General features: G+C 53.5%; 2 protein-coding genes across 15 annotated transcripts in view; both read left to right on the top strand.

The window, feature by feature from the left end:
• The window catches only part of SSH2 (slingshot protein phosphatase 2), a 221,635-nt gene extending 213,887 nt beyond the window's left edge, over positions 1–7,748 (top strand). For all 3 annotated transcript variants that reach the window (XM_081027073.1, XM_081027075.1, XM_081027074.1), the window contains one exon: positions 772–7,748. In XM_081027073.1, the coding sequence (XP_080883199.1) occupies positions 772–2,853 (2,082 nt within the window). In that variant the 3' untranslated portion in view covers positions 2,854–7,748. The remainder of the gene's footprint in view (positions 1–771) is intronic.
• A 3,239-nt stretch (positions 7,749–10,987) lies between these two features.
• Positions 10,988–18,637, top strand: CORO6 (coronin 6). Of its 12 annotated transcripts, none has more exons than XM_081027081.1 (12): positions 11,082–11,447; positions 12,668–12,867; positions 14,201–14,323; positions 14,779–14,908; positions 15,002–15,183; positions 15,792–15,911; positions 16,325–16,444; positions 16,873–16,977; positions 17,066–17,211; positions 17,586–17,643; positions 17,735–17,965; positions 18,057–18,637. In XM_081027081.1, exons 1-12 carry the CDS (start codon positions 11,240–11,242, stop codon positions 18,180–18,182), a joined length of 1,749 nt encoding a protein of 582 aa, XP_080883207.1. In that variant the 5' UTR covers positions 11,082–11,239; the 3' UTR covers positions 18,183–18,637. The 12 variants fall into 12 exon arrangements, with proteins under 12 accessions (XP_080883208.1, XP_080883214.1, XP_080883207.1 ...); XM_081027089.1 differs by having other exon boundaries at positions 11,226–11,447; positions 12,607–12,867; XM_081027090.1 differs by having other exon boundaries at positions 11,226–11,447; positions 12,607–12,867; positions 18,060–18,637.
• The last annotated feature ends 424 nt before the right edge of the window (positions 18,638–19,061 follow it).

A 19,061-nucleotide genomic window follows, 5' to 3' on the forward strand; every position in this document is an offset into this window, starting at 1 on the left:
AATCCATCTGGGAATTCGTAACTGGTAGAAGAGTAACATGGCAGAGTCAGTTTCTTAGTTCGCGCAGGCGCATGGCAGCATAAGACAAGTAAACTTTTCCCGGGGGGAGCCATGTGAAACTTGGAAATTGTGTGATCAGACAGAGTGCCCTCATGTGCTGGGATGCTGCTGCTAGGAGAGGAAGTGGGAGGCCGTGGGTGCAAGCTGGCAAGGGGAGAGAAGAGAGCAGTGTCTCCAAATCAGACATCAGATGATAGCCTCGTCCATCTTGCCCTAACACTGGGCATGTCTAACGTGGCCACAGAGCCCTTCATGCAACTCTTCCTTTCAAACTAGGTTAGACTGACTGGAAGTTGATAGGCCAGAGAGGAAAGGTTTCATTTACCCCATTATGGCCTAAATCCTGAAGGCTCCTGGTGTTAGGAAAATTAGGAGCCTCCAAGGCCGAATGCTGTTCCGTTTTGGAGCAAGGTATTAGATTGGAATCCTATTTGAGTAAACAGAACAGAAAGTTCAGTAGACAGCGATACAGCCTGTAACTAATTTTGTATCTCTGCCTTTGATGAATGTTTTTTTCTTGTATGACAAAACAAAGTACAGTCCTGGGCAGAAGACGGTCCCAGGCACTCCATGACTCGTTTCCTCATAGCCAGAAGGTTCTCCTGGATAGAGGATTAATAAGCAAAAAAAAAAAAGAGTAGTAAACGAAAAAAAGGCATTTTCAATTAGACTATGATTCACAATAACCGTGTCACTATTTTCTCTTCTCAGGCAATCTCAGAACTGGTCAGCCCAGACATCTTCATGCAGTCTCACTCAGAAAATGCAATTTCAGTCAAAGAAATCATCACTGAGATTGAATCCATCAGTCAAGGAGTTGGACAGATTCAATTGAAAGGAGACACTCTGTCTAACCCATGCCATACACCAAAGAAGAACCCCGCCCTGGAAATGCCCCTTGAGGGGGCCCAGGCCCTGGAGCACGGACCTGGAAATGAGCAGAATGAGGGTTCCTGCACAGCCCAGCCTGAACTAGCCAAAGACTCAGGGAAGTGGGACCCAGAAGGCTGCCTAACCGCACACTCATCCACCACAGACTTGGAAGAAGACGAAGCAGCTGAGGGAGAACAAGAGCTCTGGGGCCCAGGGGTGCACCCTGGTGCCAAGTGGTGCCCTGGGTCCGTGAGGCGGGCCACCTTGGAGTTGGAGGAGCGCTTGCGGGAGCACCATGGTGCTGCCCCTACTGGTACCTCATTGTCCTCTCGCAAGAATTCCAAGAAGGATTCCTCTGTGGCAGACCTAGCACCAAAAGGGAAGAGTGATGGAGCCACCCTAGAACATGCATTTGTCCCCAAGGAAGCAGGGATGAACAAGGGCAAAAGGAAAAGTGGTGGGTCTGAGGCTGGCTCACTGCCCCACTGTGAGCAAGACGCCGGCATCCCAGCAGCCGCGCTGCTGGAGTTTCAGCCCTTGCCGGCTCCCCCGGGGTGCCCAGGGCCAGATACTAGGACAGAGCAGGAAGGAGTCCTGAAGGTGCCGAGGACTGTGGTTTCATGCCAGGGATCTGAGATGCAGGCATTTCCTCTTCCCCTTCCCAAGAAGATAGAAATCATTGAGTATACCCATACAGTTACGTCACCTGATCACACGGGGCCAGAGGGTGAAACGGCCATCAGTGAAAAGAGTGGGGAGCAAGGACTAAGGAAAGTGAAAGTGGAGAAGTCCATCACTGTCCTCTGCGCACTGGATGAAAATCTGAACAGGACGCTGGGCCCCGACCACGTTTCTCTGCACCCCAAAGTGCTACCTCTGCCTCACTCTTCATCTCCTGAGCACAACAGGCCCGCTTACCTGACCTCTACCGTGAGCAGCCCTGGAGACGGCGACAGCGGCCCCTCCACAGCCCTGGACACAGCAGCGCCTTTTGTCAGTCACACAACTCACATACCATCTGCCAACTTGGATTTCCTGCATCCCCAGACTGTGGTCCACCTGGAAGGCGTCACAGAGCAAAGCAGCACCACAGACGGCGAGCCCTCTGCGGAGCAGTGTGGCCGGAAAGAAAATCAGGAGGGTCCCCTCTCCAGTGGCCAGGAAGTGCCATACGAGGGCTCCCAGCTAAGTAGTGAAGACCTAAGTTTAACTAGCAAACTTGGTGACAACATTGGGCAGTTACAAGAAAAACTAGACCCATCACCTGCAGCCTGTAGCCTCCCACATAGCTGTAGTGGTGACAGTACAAAGGGCCTCGGCCACAGCCCCCGTGTGGTAAGGGAGCTCACTCAAGAAATCGCGTCCCGAGCCGCGTGCCAGGGAGGGCTCCCCAAACCGTTCCACATGCAGCGGTCAGCCTCCCTCGCCAAGTTAGGTTACTTGGACCTCTGTAAAGACTGTTTACTGGAGAGGGAGCCTGTCTCGTCTGAGTCCCCTCATCTCAAACTGCTTCAGCCCTTCATCAGAACGGACTCCGGCATGCATGCCATGGAGGCCCGTGAGCCCCCAGAAAACCCAGATGCCCCCCAGAGCCCAGAGCCCACCAAGTATTTTATAGAGCAACTTAAAACAACAGAGTGTCTTGCGCAGAGCAAGCCCGTCGAGAGGCCCCTCGTACAGTACGCCAAAGAGTTTGGTTACAGTCAGCAGTGTTTGCTCTCCAAGGCAGCACCTGCATTGACTCGTTCAGAAGGAGACCGGCCTCTGCTCCAGACCCAGGGGCCGCAGTGGGCAGGCGCAGCTCCCGCGCTGGCTTGGGCTTCCCACCGTCAACAGCACAGCAGAACTCACCCCCTTAGGAGGCTGAAAAAAGCAAATGATAAAAAACGGACAACCAACCCCTTCTATAATACCATGTGATTCTGAGCCTACACATGTGACTTTCTAAAAGAAATGTTTATAAAAGGGGCAGGTGTAATATGTAAGGAACATGCACTTTATTGGTTAATTTTATAATTTTTTGGTCATTTTACTGTTCCTGGCGCATGCAGGGTTTGGGTTTTTTTTTCTCTGTGTGTGAAAGAGAGATTGATTTGGACGGCAAGACCATTTTATCATTTTTTTATGTTTAGAAAATTCAAACCTCAGAAAATACTCATTTTCATAGAACACCTTTATCAAAGGCAAATTGCTGTTTTTCAGTCAACTGCCACCTGCTTCTCTCATTTTGCCCTCTGAGAGAAAAGGTGTGCTTCCTTGCTTAAGAAAGGGAAGTAGACGGGGACAGTGGGGATGAAGCCGGAAGTTGGAAATGCTACCCTGGGCCTGTGTGTGGATGGTTTGCTCTCCAGACCCGATGCATCAGATGGGCTGAAGGGCAGCAGGACTGGACGTCAGCATGCTGTCGGCCTTGGTCCCCAACCCCGGCCCGTTGGAATTCCTGAAGTGGACGAGTTCTGCTTTGCTTTGGGGGGAGGGAGATTCAGGTCTTCTGGAATCCATTTCTTGTACTTCACAGTGGATCATTACAGAAAGGCATGCTATCATGGCGGGCGTTGTAAACTTACCAAGCAAATAGGTTTTACCCCAAGCAAATAATTTTTCTAATTAAATTAAAAGCAAACCCCAAACAAAATCCGAGAGGTCCTCTGTAAAGTGTAAGGAGGAAGAGGTGAAGTCGGGGGTGGAGAGGCTGCCACCCCCTATCGTAGGGTCCTTGGGCTGCACGCGGGTGGTGGTCCTGGCCCTCCCTACCGGAAATGGGCTCTGCAGCACCCTCCCAGCTCAGACCCAATAGCGACAAGTTTGAAAAACAGCAATTGAAAGTCAGTGTGTTCTTGTAAAATGAATCCATAGGTAGGGTTTTAACCCTTTCATTACTTGAATAATTCTGTGGGTCTTTTGAGTTTAATGGCCATATTTTTTTTCAATTATTTTTCTCCCTCGTGCTGTTGCTCCCAGTGCTGCCTATTGTTTTTTTAATTTCATAGATGATATTTGAATTGTTACATTACACATGTATAACCTCCATTGAATGCAAAGTTTTCTTTTTGATACTATCACTGTTAACACTTGACGTAAGTTTTTTTTTCTCCCTTCTTTTCCTGGAAGATTTGTCATTGCTCTAGTTTATACACAGTATTTATGTACATAATGTCACTTTCTTACAGTGTTTTGTTGTTGATGTCATAGGGTCTTTTTGATTTATTCTTTTTAAGAAGGAGTAAAGCTGCAACTGGAAAACACAGACACCACAGAAATAAAACTGGTGGGTGTGAGTAGAAATCTGCAGAGTATATTGACGGTTGTACTCGTTTCAGTGGAGACTTCTAATTGCCAGCTCCTGCCACATTACGCGTTGTTAGTTACTTCCTCAGAGAAAGCCCTACGGGTTCCCGTTAGATCACAGTTTGACTGAAGGCTGATTCCTCTCAGACTGAAATCTCAGAACGTGGTTTGCGGGGAGCTGAACCCCAGCCAGGGCGTGTGTGTGTGAGTGCGCCTGTGGCCCAGGGTGGACGCCCCTGCCCCTGAGGGATTAGGTTTGGGAGTCTGCAGGGAAGCCGCAGCCCAGGGCAGGCGCCTCTCGTGACTCCGGTTAGGATGCTGTCGCTTTGCTGCTATTGTGGAGATCCTCGCGTAGGTGTACCTGCCGTGAACAGGCCTCTTTCCGCTTCTTACCGAAAACAGGTTTCGCCTAGAATGAGACACCCTCTGCAGCTCATCAGAACTGGAGAGGTTTGCACACTTGCTTCCTGTTTGCTTTGGTTGACGTCCCCGTTGCTAAGAGTCTGACCGAGTACAGACTTGAGATTTAGGTTTTTGGTTCATCACAGCCCTGAAAGGAAGAGAGAGGTTCACAGACTGTCAAGGTGATGTCAGAGGCCAGTGTTTGGTGGGAGCAGGTAGTAAGTAGGGTGACCCAAAGGGGAGAGAGAAGGGGGCTGAGGCCACTCATAGCTGCTCGGGGAGCTGTGAATCTAGTTGCCGTGTGGAAGCCATGGTTGGGTCTGATGTCACTGTCAGGAGGCAGATTGGACAGAAGCCTCCCGCTCTAAGTGTCTTTATGGTGTGGTGATTGTATGTACCCGTGCTGTCCCTAAATAGTTTCCTTAAATGTTCAAATGTATCGTCCACACAGCTTGGTGATTCCAGGACGTTTAATGTGTTCTAAAGTGTTTTGTTAGATGGCATGTCCCAGTGTGAGGAGGCTTGCAAGACAGGGCTATGACTTTCCAGGGTTCATCCACCGAAACTGGCCTATCTTGTTGAGGCAATTGCACCACCACTATGAGAGGGAAAGGACAGGGAGTTGTGGCAGGGGTGGGGACAGGAGGATTTGCATGGAGGTTAAGAGAGTGGTTTCCCTTGAGATGGTGACATCCCTCACATTGAGAAGTACAAGCAGGATAGTCAAGACTGTACTGTTCTCTCTTCTCCCCTGCTGCTTCCTTCAATGCTCAGTGTGTTAAATAACAAAGGTGGGGAGGAAACCTGCTAATGCTGTGAAGAACAAAAACTTTGTAAAAAAAAAAAAAGTAGAGGAAATGTTCTTGCTCTGCCTTTTTTTCTAATTTATGTTTTTTATTATTTTTTTTTAACATTTAATTTACCTGCCTAAATAAACAGCCTCTACCAGGTCTGTAATTCAGTCTTGCCATGGGGCTTTGCCAGCTCTCTCAAACTCCCACAACTGGGTGTTCTTGTGTTCATTTACGTAGCTGAGCGGTCCAGGGGAAGAATATGAGGAGTTATCAAGGACTTTTCAAACTTTTTTATAATCTCGGGTGTCCCGTTTCACTTTTCTATTCATGGACAACCCAGCCTGGAACAGCAGTTCTGGTAGATTGAGAGATGAGTAGGAAAAGTCTTGACCTCTTGCTCAGTGCCTCTCTTTATCTTTATTTTGAAAACCACGGTAGTCTGACTCTCACTTTCTCTGAAGGGCAGGGGGAGAGAGAGCATTTTGGTGCATGGGGTAAAAAGCCCCAGGAGCACAGGTTTTGAGCTGTAGTCTGGATGGTTACCTGGTCAGTAAGAAGGAGAGAAAGCCCAATCCTTTCTTGACTTTAGAAACACTTAGGAGTAGTGTATAGTATACGTAGTAGACGTATAGTATTGTAGTATAGTAATATCTCTCCTCATTTTGGTTGCCTTTCAGATTCTGAATGTTTGGGATCATTACTAGCATCTCAGCCTCTTCCGGCTCTTTTATCTTGCATTATCCTGGTTCTGTACCTTTATCCCAACTGTATTTCCTCTTTCTTTTTTGGGAATTACCAAGAGCTCCAAAGACAGCCTGAGGATGACAACCCAGGCTCTGAGGTCCCCTCCTGCTAAAGGGCCCCAGACAGATGCCGTTGGAAAGACCTGACGCTTCTAAGACGTGGCAGCTCACAGAAATCACCCGTTCCACCTGAGGATTTTAGTTCTGAAGTGATCTAGGCATGTTTGGTAAAGATGTTTTTGTGGGAGTTGTTTTCTTTAAGAAGCATTATGCAAAAAGGGTCACTTTTAAGGGCATTTTAAAATTTTTAAACAAAGCCATTCTTTGGCTTTTTTGAACAACTATTTGTGGATACTTTGTTTACATTGTGTATTAAAACATGCATCATCTTGACGGCAGCTCAGTCTCCTCCTCCAGGCACCCAGACCTGACTGTCCTGGGGGTCCTCCCACAGCAAGGCTGTGGCGTCAGCTCTCCTGAGTAGGCAGGGAAAGCCTGGAGCTGACTTCCATCCATGTCTTGCACTCCCATCCGACACTCTGTGGAAATAGTCGTCATTTCTTCAGTGATTGTGTGTCTTACAGTGATGGTTGTAATGGTGAATGGCTAGTGTCGTTTTTTTTGCTTTTTGATGGTAGATGAGGTGACATTTTAGCTCTTTCAGCACCAATCCAACTTAACAGGATCTTGGACTTTGTTTTCCCTTGCAAACTAAAAGAACAAGGCATGTATTAGGCATAAATGTATTTGCTTCCCGACCCCCGTATTAGGGGAAAGCCTGCCACCAAAGCAGGAAGCCGCACACTCGTAACCCTCCTCCCAGGGCTTGAGGTTCCTGATGCCACAAAGCTACTGCGAGGTGCTTTTGTATTTTTCCAGCCTGGAAGTGGAGGGTGACGAGGCCTGGCTCCAGCTATGAAAAGAGAACCAGCCTCGTTTTCTCAGTGCCCCAGAGATCTAGGACAGGATTTCTAAACTGGAATTATCCCTCGTGGGCTGGAAGATGCCCCAAGAGGTGTATGCCTAGTGCTGCCATCTGTGTGCTCATCTCAACCCTGGTGGCAGCACCCTGTACACACACGCAGAGCTCAGGCCCAGGGCTTAACTCAAGCTGATGACCAGTCTGAAAATTGGGTAACTGGCCCTGAAAGGTCTCCTAATTGATCAGCCCACAAAGAATTGTTTGATTTTTATGTTTCATTGGATTTTGGTTTGCTCGATATAGCTTAAGGTGCCTTTTTATTTTTTCTTTCTACATTATTTTGTAGGACTTGTTCTAAATGTGGAAAACAAGTCCAAAAGACTCTCCCATTGACTGTTACCTTTACCCCAGGCCACCCCAAACTTTTATTCTCACATTTTATTAAAGCAGGTGCTCCCTGGAATCTCTGGGACCTTTTTGAGGCATTTGAAGCAGAATATAAAGAGTGGTCTCATCCCCTTCCTTAATCTTCCTGGTGGTTGGGATGTTCCACTTGTATCATAGATTTTTTTTATTACTGATGTGCTCCGCTGTTTTTAATGTGAACTTGTGCGCAAATGTGCAGATTCAATGTTCTTGTTACAGACTGAATAAATTTTTATTTTGAAGATGAAACACGTGTGCTTGATCAAGTGCCACAAAGAGGGTGGGTGCTGGAGAAGGTGGAGGGGTTGGAAGAGAACACTGATGATAAACATGAAGCAATTAGTGGTGGTCTCCATCAAGCACACCCTTCAGAGATAGCTGAGCTCTGGAAAAAAACATAACTTTCTGCGTCCCTCAAAATTAAGACTGGGTGGGAAATAGGATCACTAAAGTTTATTTCAGACATTGTGGTTCCAATCAAGTGACCAAGCTGGGAACTTGCCTAGCCAAAGAGGTCCTTGCCAAAGCCACCACCTGAATGTTAGAATGAATAAGCAAGGGGACCAAAATTCCTCTACCATCTGTGGTGCAGAATGACTGCTCTGGGACAGCTGCTGTGACCTGCCCCAGAAGGGACTGGGTTTCTTGGGTGGGTGACCTCTCTGGACATTGGTGAAAGCTCACAAGCTTTCAGCACAAGACACCTCAGATCACTCTAGAAATGGGGAGTGACTGTTCAAAGTAAAAGCTTGAACCTTTTCCCATCGTTAGAACTTGATGTCAATGGTGGAGGAAGGGAGAAAGGGCCAAAGGGTAGTTCTCTAAAACAGGCTAGGGGTGGAGGCAGAGGTTCACCACTTCTCCCACCCCTCCACAGATCCATCACGAGAGATTTTAGTGGTGCCATTCATCACATACAAGGCAGCACTGCTGTGTTGCGAAGGCTCAGTTTCCAGTTTCCAAATTTCTAGCAAAAGAAACAATTTGCTGGTTTCCAGAGAAAACACTGCCTTGAACTAAAAATTATTAGCATGCTTCATTCAGAATCGTCCGTATCAAGTGAGAGGGGCAAACCACTGGCCTCTGGCTGCATGGTGGTCTAGTGCATAAAGGTAAAGGCAAGATCATTTCACAAAACATGCTAGGAGTGCCCCAAGTCCCTAACCAATCTAGATAGATAGGTTTAGTCTTGTCTTTCTAGCCAAAGAAAATGAACCAAATCATATCTAAGTTGCCAGACCACCTCTTCCAGCAAATGGCTTTATGAAAGATGAAATGCATGCCCATCTTCTACTTACTGCAGTTCAGAGCGCCGCTGACAGTTCAAACGGGTAACAAGAAAACAAGCCCAAGTGGCTTCTTCCTCTGATTGGTTCTTTGTGCCTTGGCTCCGCCCACTCACCGCTCTGCCAGACCTTGGCCGTCAGAAGGCTAGAGGGCAGGGCTGAGCCATGCCAGGCCCAAGCAATACCTATGAATGCTGGCTCCTGTACCTGGAGAACAACTCTTTTTCCCAGATGATGGAACTGAGGGCAGGGCGGATTGAAAGGTTCTTGCTTCCAGTCCCAGACCCTACCTTTAGAATGGAGTGCCTAGCTCTCTTTAAAAAGGAGGAAAGAGGGGGGAAAGAAAAGATGCCGTTTCAGTGTAGAAGGCAGAATGTCAGATTCCTTTTCTACCTACAAGTGGTGCAGGGTTGGATAGAACCTGACCCAGCCCTCTTCTTACAGCCCTGAGAGCTGCAAAAACAGGGTGACTGAGCCAGGACTGGAATTCCAGTTTTCTAAGTCCAGGCATTCTTTCCTATATGCTGCAAAGCATAACTCTCAGTATCAGCACATGTGAGATAAAGTGGCACTCTCCTTCAAAGAGAGGCAGAAATGCATGGTGCTGAAAAACATGGACCTGGACATCAGATCACTTGAGTAAGAATCTCAGTTGTACCAGCTACCAGTTGATTGATGGGTAAACGGCTCAACCTCTTTGTGCCTCAGTTGCTTCATCTGTAAAATAAGGATATTAATAATACCCATCTCAGAAGACTGTTATCTGAATAGAATTAATATGTATTAAGCCCTTAAAACTGCCTGGCACATATGAGGTCGGACAATTAAGTTCACAAACTCATCCTAGAAAAAGTGCTACATACCTCGTTGCTGAATATCACTATGGTCACCTTCGAAGTGCTCCCCTTGGGAAGCTATGCACCGATGCCAGGGCCTAGTCCACACTTCAAAGCAATTTGGAACTCTTTTTCTGGAATGGCCATCAGGGCTGTCGTATTACTCTTGATGTCCTGAATGTCATCAAAATGTCTTCCTTTCAATATTTCCTTTATCTTTGGGTAAAGAAAGAAGTCAGTGGGGGCCAGATCAGGTGAGTGTTCCAATAGTTATTTGTTACTGGCTAAAAACTCCCTCACAGACAGTGCCGCATGAGCTGGTGCATTGTCGTGATGCAAGAGCAATGGACTGTTGGTGAAAAGTTCAGATTGTTTTCAACTTTTTCACGCAGCCTTTTCAGCACTTTCAAATAGTAAACTCAGTTAACTGTCCAGTTGGTACAAATTCATAATGAATAATCCCTCTAATAGCAAAAACAGGTTAGCAACGTCGTCGCAACAAGTTCACGAACTTAATTGTCACACGTCGTAAGTGTGAGCTGTTGTTAGTAAGGAGCAGCTTGGTCACTCAGGTCTTTTCCTCCTAATCATGTGCCTGGAATCTAGATAGAAGATCTACCCTTATGGCCCCACATACCATGAATTAGTTCTCGAGTACCAGTAACAGTTTCTGATTCTGTTCCCCTGCAAGCCACTGAATACTTAGAAACAAAGGAGTCTTGTGGGTGCCTTCAAGGTTCCCACCACCTTCCCTCCCCTTTCCCCCAGGGCTGATCTCTGCCCTCGGGAAGGCTATGCTCCATTGATTCCCAGGTGTGCCCTGGAGAGTGGGAGGTAATAACTGGCCCAATGCTGCCCTCCCCGGCCTTACGTTCCAAAGAAAGAGAGGTCCAGGCACGGGGCGGGTGCTGGGTAGGCTGCAGCCACAGGGACCAGTTTTTCTTCATCGGCTGTATTTTGTTCAGGTGTCTTCTTATCTCCTCCTTAACCTTGTTCAATACTCAGATCCGTGGGTCCTGAGGGGAGTGGGAGTAGGCGGGGTCTTCCCTGGAACAGAGTCGGACACCTATTCAAACAAGGCCCAGAAGACTTTAGGAGTCGGGCTAGGCGTCTAAAATTTGATTGGCCAAGTAACCAACGCCAGCAGCTTCCCTTCTAACAAGAGGGTCGAGGTGGGTTCACTTTTCTCCCCCAGCGCCCCTCCCGCACCTCTCCCGAGAGGGTCAGGACTTGCAGTCTCGCAGCTCCCCCCCACCACCACCCCCCACCCCCCACCCGCCTGGCTAAATTGGGAGTGCGATTGCCGCAGGAATGCGGCGCGAAGGCACCTGATCTCGCGCTGCAGGCGGGTCTAAGCGGAGCACGCCCCCTCGTCTGCTCCCTCTCCCACAGCCCAGCTCTGGGTCTGAGAACCTGGACCGCCCCAGCCCCCCCGCGAGGCGTCGAGGGCAGGGAAGGGGCGCGCACAGCCCGCGCGCACGCACGATTGCTTTTGACGCTTTTCCCACCGCCTGGCCTCGCGGAGCTCGCGGCGCTCGACTTTCCCGCCGCTGGAGGGAGCGGGGCAGCTCTGGCTCCGCCCCCGCCTGGGCCCCGCCTCCGCAGGTTGATGGCAGCGGCAGCTGGGACTGCAGCGGCGCCCGGCCCGGAGAGCCGCAAGCAGCGGCCGGAGCGCGCAGCCGGACACCCGGGCTTCAGACGCCGCGGACGCCCACAGAGACAGTTCCAGCGCCCCACGCCCGTCGGCCCCAGCGCGCCCGCAGCCCCCTCGGCAGAGGAGTCCCGGCGTGAGCGCCCCGCGGCCCGCTCCGGACCAGGTACCCACCCACGCAGCCCGCCACCGCAAAAAGCGGAGCGGGCGGGGTCTCTGGAGGGGCCACAGGTCTGCGCCCCCTCCCCCCGGCCGCCAAATTCGGTCCCGGGCGGAGCAGACTTGGTGCCTATATTTGGACGGAGAGCGGCCGGCGCGCCCGCAGGGTGCAGACACGATGTCTCAGAAGAACGCAGTGCCGGGGCAGGAGGCTGAAGGAGGGTGCGGGGAGGCCGGGCCTCAGGCCTGGGGCTGCAGAAGCGTCGTGAAGGGCACAGAGATGCCCGGGACTGGGGAGGGGCAGGCGTCAGTGGCTGAGGCTTTGGAAGAGCTCCGTGTGCCCCTGGGGAAGAGCATAATGCAGGCCCTGGCCAGAGAAAAGGCACCTCGCCCTCCCCACTCCCGCAAATCTGGCCCTGGCCCCGGGGCTGGAGGGCCCCACCCCCAGGAGAGTTACGAGGAGACAGATCCCAGAGGAGAAGCGGGCCCGAAGTATGGGAGTCAAAAGCCAGAATACCTGGTTAGGGCCTTTTGGCAAAGCCTGTGCAGAGAGGAGTGGAAGGAGGAGAGATCCACCTTACACTGTGTCCCCCTAACATCATGGGAGAAAATTGATGAAAACAGCAGGAAGGACTCAGGTGAGCTGACAGGAGGAACTTCTCCTTGACAAATTTTTTGAAAAAGGCAAAACCCCATCTACCTGAACTATGCCAGATGCAGAGTTTAAGGATCTTTGGGGGCTGCAGCACTAGCCCCATAGCTGGCCTGGAGCCAAGATCTGAGGGCCAAAGCCTCTGATTCTGGACAAGGTGCCTCTGGGAGGTAAACCACTTCTGTGACGAGATGCTCATTCACAAAAGGCAGCGGGAGGGCAGCCTGGCATTAAGGCTCTTCCCCAAACCACTTCAGCTTCCAGGAAGCGCTTGGGCCTAGTCAGTCTCCACTGCCCCCCACCCCAGTCCAGAGCTCTAAGAAGTCAGGCCCCAAATCCTAGCCCCTTGCATTAAGCGGCACTTTATAGGTGGCAAAGAACTTCCCCACACTTTAATCACCTTGAAGAAAGCTCCTTGCTTCTAGGACTAGACTCTATATTAACTTATACCCAACTCCTGGCCAGATATCCCTTCTCACTTGCCACCCCCAAACACTCTTCCTCCCTCCCACAGCTCACAGGACTAAGGACCAAAGGCATTTCTGGGCACTGAGATCCTCCATCTCTGCCCCCAGCCATGAGCCGGCGCGTGGTTCGGCAGAGCAAGTTCCGCCATGTGTTTGGACAGGCAGCAAAGGCTGACCAGGCGTACGAGGACATCCGTGTGTCCAAGGTCACGTGGGACAGCTCCTTCTGTGCCGTCAACCCCAAATTCCTGGCCATTATTGTGGAGGCTGGAGGTGGAGGTGCTTTCATCGTCCTGCCTCTGGCCAAGGTGAGGGATAAGGGGAAGGAAGCTGGGGACTTCTTACAGCAGCCTCTGTTTTTACCTAATTCCCTTCCTCTGTCAGGAGGGTTGACTGTTCTCTGTTCCGCAAACCCTCAGGGACCCATTGGGAGGCCCCTTCATCCCTCCCAGAGCAGCAGAATCATACTGGCCTGCACCCACTCACAGCCCAGCACCCTGTTCCCAGGAGCAGGTGAAGGAGATAGTTGGGAAGCTGTGGAGCCAGGGCCTGGCCAGACTCTTCCTGTCTCTCCTAATGCCACACCCCCTCATGTTTTGGGTGTGGGGTCTCCCAGCCCAGGGTGACCATTTGATTAAATCGTACTCCAGACCGGCACACTGGGGACAGGATCAGGCTCTACCCAGAGTCCCTGGCCACCTCCTTACTCTGACGCTTGCATGAGGTAGAATGACAGCGAAGGTCAGGGGGGCATGACACATAAAAGGCCAGAGCCCTCCCTACCCCAAGGATGGGGGCCACGCAATGACCACCACCTTTGCTGAGTAGCCTCCAAGCCCCTAAGCCATCTCCACCCCCAGGATGGCCACCCCAAGGCATGACCTTGAGCAAGATTCTGCCCCTTACACCTTGTTAGGGGAGGCCCCACAGGTGGCAGGGTCAGAAAGAGGCCTGACAATAGCCAGTGACTCACTCCGTGACAATGCAGACACCATCCAAGGACACCATCCCCAGGGCTCAAATTTCAACTGGAGCCGCCTCCTCCCCCAGTACAACTGCCATTCCAATGCCACACAGCCACCCCTCTCCCCTACTGGGCTGAGCTAATGCCAGCCCCTGCAAAGGCCTCAGAGCCCCCACAAACAGTCCATAAAGACCAAAAATAGATGGGCCCCAGCTCAGGTTAGAGGAGTGCCTGCTGCTTGTGGTTCCAAGGTAAAGCCAGTGACAAGGTGGCCATCTGCCCAGGGCGGCTAGGAAAGGGCTCTTGGGCACTGCAATGTGTATTATCTCACCCTGACCTCTTCCTCCAGGGGCTTCCCACTGGGGGAACGGGCTCAAGAAGAGCCTCCTCCAAGTAGGTGTTTGGGAAGAGCACTGGACTAAGAGTTCAAGTCTTGACTCTACCAGTATCTTTCTGTGTGTCTTGGTGTCTGATTCCCTCATATTAAATGACTTCAACTGTTTGCTTTCAATGAAGTACAGGAAGTAGGCTGCATGGGTTGGAGGTGCAGAGAGGAATTTGCAAAGAGAAAATAGATGATAGAGAACTGAGATGTAAACAGGTCCGCTGCCCACCCCTCATTCCCCTCAAAAAACCCCAGGAGAGTGGCCCCACATCTCCCTCTCTGACTCCGCCAGACAGGGCGCGTGGATAAGAACTACCCACTGGTCACTGGGCACACGGCCCCTGTGCTGGACATTGACTGGTGCCCACACAATGACAACGTCATCGCCAGTGCCTCAGATGACACCACCATCATGGTAGGAGCCAATGGGACGCTGCTGGGCAGTGGGCAGGGGAAGCAGGGAGGGTTGCCTCACCTGTGCTGGGGAAGGTGGTAAGGGAGGTGCTGGGTCCCAGGACCCTGCCCTGCCCAGTTCCCAGGCTATTTTTAGCTACATGCCCACCCCCTCCCAGGATGCACTGCTTAGGACTAATTATAGCCATGGCCAACTTGGGGCCTGAAGAGCAGTGGGGCAGTGCTCCGAAGTCTCCCTGATGGCGTGACTAGGGAGGTCTCTGGAGAGCTGGCAGTGCCCCCTCCTGGCTCCTAGCTGCTTCTGCCCCAGGCAGGTACCACTACATCTTGCCCTGCATTTGACACCACTCAAGAAAGCCAGTAGGGTTGGAGGGTTGGGGAGGAGAAGTCAGGGAGGAGGAGAGGAACAAAGTGGCTCCTCATCCCACTGACCCTTGGCCTTTTCCTCCTACCCAGGTGTGGCAGATTCCAGACTATACGCCTATGCGCAACATCACAGAACCCATCATCACGCTCGAAGGCCACTCCAAGCGCGTGGGCATCCTCTCCTGGCACCCCACTGCCCGGAATGTCCTGCTCAGTGCAGGTCTGGGGGCCTACGGGGGTCCCTACTCTAGATCTGGGGGGTGGGGGTGGCAAAGGCAAGGCCCAGCTGACAGTGCCTGGCCACTCTGGGCAGGGGGTGACAATGTGATCATCATCTGGAACGTGGGCACTGGAGAGGTGCTCCTGAGTCTGGACGACATGCACCCAGACATCATCCACAGTGTGTGCTGGAACAACAATGGCAGCCTGCTAGCCACCACCTGCAAGGACAAGACCCTGCGCATTGTCGACCCCCGCAAGGGCCAGGTGGTGGCGGTGAGTGCCTGGCCTGGTCACTCCCCAGCCCCTGCCCCAGAGACCAGCTGTCAGGGCCCTGTACCCACAATCCTCTGAGCCCCTGGTCCCAGCGCTCACCTCCCCCATCACAGCCCCAGATACCAGTGCTCCCGCTCCTACATCCCCCCCCCCAGTTCCCTCCGTGTCTGCAAACACAGCTCCCTGCCCTACGCCCCCAGCCTGCGATTCTCTGCTCCACTCCTCTTCCTCTCCATCTCAGGAGTTCAGAGAGGGCTCCTTGATTTCTGATTGAGAGGGGGAGAAGCTGCAAACTATCCTCCCACCAGAACCTGCATGAAACCTGAGCTCCGGGACCCCTCTCCTCAGCCGGCACCCAGCGCCATCTTTCAGGGTCTGGGGCCTGACACTGGCTCTCCGGTGGGCCCCTTCCCACCCTAGTTGACCTGCTGGGAGGGGGAGAGGGGGCAACCCTTGCTGGTCCCAGCTGGGTGCCGTGGGGGGCGGTTGCACCTGCCTCACCAGCCTCAGCCCAACGCGGGATGCGGGGGCACATGCATGTCTGCGCCGAGTGTGTGCTGGGGCGGGACGGGCTGGCAGGAGCTCTAACCCACTAACCCCGCGATCAGGAGCGAGCCCGGCCTCACGAGGGCGCCCGCCCGCTGCGGGCCGTCTTCACCGCAGACGGGAAGCTACTCAGCACCGGCTTCAGCAGGATGAGTGAGCGGCAACTCGCGCTCTGGGACCCGGTAGGCCAGGCCGCGCTGGGCTCGCGCGCTCGCTCCTTCGTTGGGTCAGCCTGGAGCGCCCTCCCAGGCTGTGGCCCGTGCCCAAGACGGCTGAAGTGGAGCGGTGAGCTCCCGTCTGGGAACAGCCTCGCTGCGTGCCCTGGGAGCTGGCAACATCCCCTGCTCCAGGGATCAGTCTCTGAAGGCGCTTAAATGCTCGGCATCTGCTGAGAGATGAGCGCCTCCTGCTCTCTCCGGGCCCAGACGCTCCCCAGGCCTGGGACCAGCCAGGGCCCCCAGGAAACTGAGTACTTAGGCTCCCTTTTATCTCCGCTGTCGCCCCCAAGTCTGCAAACTGGTTGCCGGGCCCTCCAGGCTCCCCAGGGCAGGCAGCTAGGTGACGCCTCTCCCTGTCTCCCCCTACCTGCCCCCAGGAGAGGTTTGCGGCCCACGAGGGGATGAGGCCCATGCGGGCCGTCTTCACACGCCAGGGTCATATCTTCACCACGGGCTTCACCCGCATGAGCCAGCGAGAGCTGGGCCTGTGGGACCCGGTAACGCAGCCAGAAGCTTGGGGTGTGTGCCCCGGGGACTGGCATCACCGGAGAGGGACCAGGCACCCCCCCCATCCGCAGGGCATGCCCTCCTGGACAGGGCCGGGAGCTGCTGCCCTCTTTGCAGCACCTATTATCCCCACACCAATCCCTCTGCCCAGTTTCGCTGCGTCGCCTGAAGGAGCCCACGCTGGCACCTCCATCTGGTGATGCCGAGTCCCTGGGGGTGGTTTGCGGTGACTGCATGCAGCGGCGCAGGGGGCATAGGAGCGGAGACTGGGAGTGATGTGTCCTGGGGCGGTTCCATAGAGCTGCAGTGGGAACGCATGGGGGTTCCGGGCGGGCTGGAAGCCTGAAGGGGCTTCAGGGGATCCAGAAGCGGCATGGAAGGCAGGACAGGTCTGGTCACGCCTCCTGTGCTCGGGCAGAACAACTTTGAGGAGCCAGTGGCACTGCAGGAGATGGACACAAGCAACGGGGTCCTACTGCCCTTCTACGATCCCGACTCCAGCATCATCTACCTGTGCGGCAAGGTGCTCGCGGCCTGGCGGGGAGAACAGGAGGCGGGATGGAGAAGTGCAGGGCGCCTCTGGGTGGCCCCTGAACCCGCTGGTTTTGCAGGGCGACAGCAGCATTCGGTACTTTGAGATTACTGAGGAAGCACCTTTTGTGCACTACCTGAACACGTTCAGCAGCAAGGAGCCGCAGAGGGGCATGGGTTTCATGCCCAAGAGGGGACTGGATGTCAGCAAATGCGAGATCGCCCGGTCAGCAGCCTTCACCCTTCCTGCTTGCCTGCTTCTGTCCCCATTTTCCATGAGGGAAGACGCGGTGCTTTCCCAGTGGTGTAATCTTTAGAAAAGAGTGGGGTCCAGGGGAAAGGGTCAAACAGGCTTGTTTCCAGTGACAGCCCCAGCACTAACTAGCTTGACAGTCTCTGAACTTCAGTTTCCTCGTCTGTAAAATGATAAAACACCCCATCCGAGGTGTTTTACCAGCTGGACAACAATGTGTTTAAAAGTGCAATGCACGGGAGGCGTGCAGCAAGTGTTGGCCCCTGACCCCTTGGTCCCAGGTGGAAGAAGTTAAGGGGGTGGGAGACTGGCGGGGGAGGGGAATGCTGAACCTCACTCCCTTATAGGTTATACAAGTTGCACGAAAGAAAGTGTGAACCTATCATCATGACTGTACCACGCAAGGTGAGGAGCCGGGAAAGGGGTTGGAGAGGGCTCGGAGCGGAGCAGGCCCGGCACCCTAACAATTGTCCTCCTGTCCCTTCAACCCCCACAGTCAGACTTGTTCCAGGATGACCTATACCCAGATACGCCCGGCCTGGAGCCAGCCCTAGAGGCAGACGAATGGCTGTCGGGTCAGGACGCGGAACCCGTGCTCATTTCACTGAGGGACGGTTACGTACCCCCCAAGCATCGCGAGCTGCGGGTCACCAAACGCAACATCCTGGACGCGCGACCGCCCTCCAGCCCCCGCCGCAGCCAGTCGGCCAGTGACGCCCCCTTGTCGGTAAGATGGGCCCCACTCCCCCCAGGCCCACTCTACAAGTCCCGCTACCGCCCCCTGCCCGACACCGCCTCTTCTGTCCTCCGCGCTCCAGCAGCAGCACACGCTGGAGGCGCTGCTGGAGGAGATCAAGGCCCTTCGCGAGCAGGTGCAGGCCCAGGAGCGACGCATCACGGCCCTGGAGAACATGCTGTGCGAGCTGGTGGACGGCACGGACTAGCGCAGCGCGCTGGGGACCGTTCCGAGTCTGGAAGGCAAGGCTAGCCGGTCGTTCGGACTCGGCCCGTCCCGGGTTTTGGTCGGGAACTCCTGACCCTACCTCGCCAGGCTGGAGCCGGGGATAGGACTGGGAAGGGAACTCAGCCGGCCCCTCACGAGAGGCCTGGACAAACGCAGCGTCGCAGAGACGCACGTCTGTCTGGCGCCCACCCGGCAGCGTGCCTCGTCCGGGACTCAGCAGGAGCTGGCCTTGGGAGGCCCCAGGTGACGGGCCTCTGCAATGGTGCTGCTTGGCGAGGCGGTGTCCCCGCTGTCTCCCACCCAGGGCAGGGAAAGTGCTTAGTATTAGCTCTATGCTTGGGGATATGCGGGAGCTTGGGCTTGACCTCAAACAGGTGGCAATTTGACCGATGTCCCCAGACTGGCTGGAGAAAATTACAAGGCTTCTCCCTGTAATCAGCTCGTTTGATTCCACCACCCTGAGCGATAAACTGGATGGGCTTCACCCCAATTCTACAGACATACACAACCCGTTGTGTAGAGTCGGACTTACTGGCTACACCCAGCAGGGGGCTCTCTTCCTTCTTCCCATCCGCGGAGGAGAGGGTGGCTCCCTGCGGCACCCACTACGGGAGAACTAACAACTGGCCTGAGGAAGCAGGTACACACGTACACAGACACACACGCACACACACACACACAGCCCCCCCTCGCTCCCCAGCCCTCTGCTGTGGCCTTGATTCTAGGAGAAAAACAAGGCATACTGAATGAAATCTTTTACTAAGTGCTCAGTCTGTGCCTCCTGTGTGGGTGCGGATGAGGGAGGATGAGAACCCCAGCCGCTGCTAACCCGACTTCCAAGCTCCCATGAACCCTGATA

This window comes from Rhinolophus hipposideros (genome assembly GCF_964194185.1).
Source record: "Rhinolophus hipposideros genome assembly, chromosome: 20".
NCBI lineage: Eukaryota > Metazoa > Chordata > Mammalia > Chiroptera > Rhinolophidae > Rhinolophus > Rhinolophus hipposideros.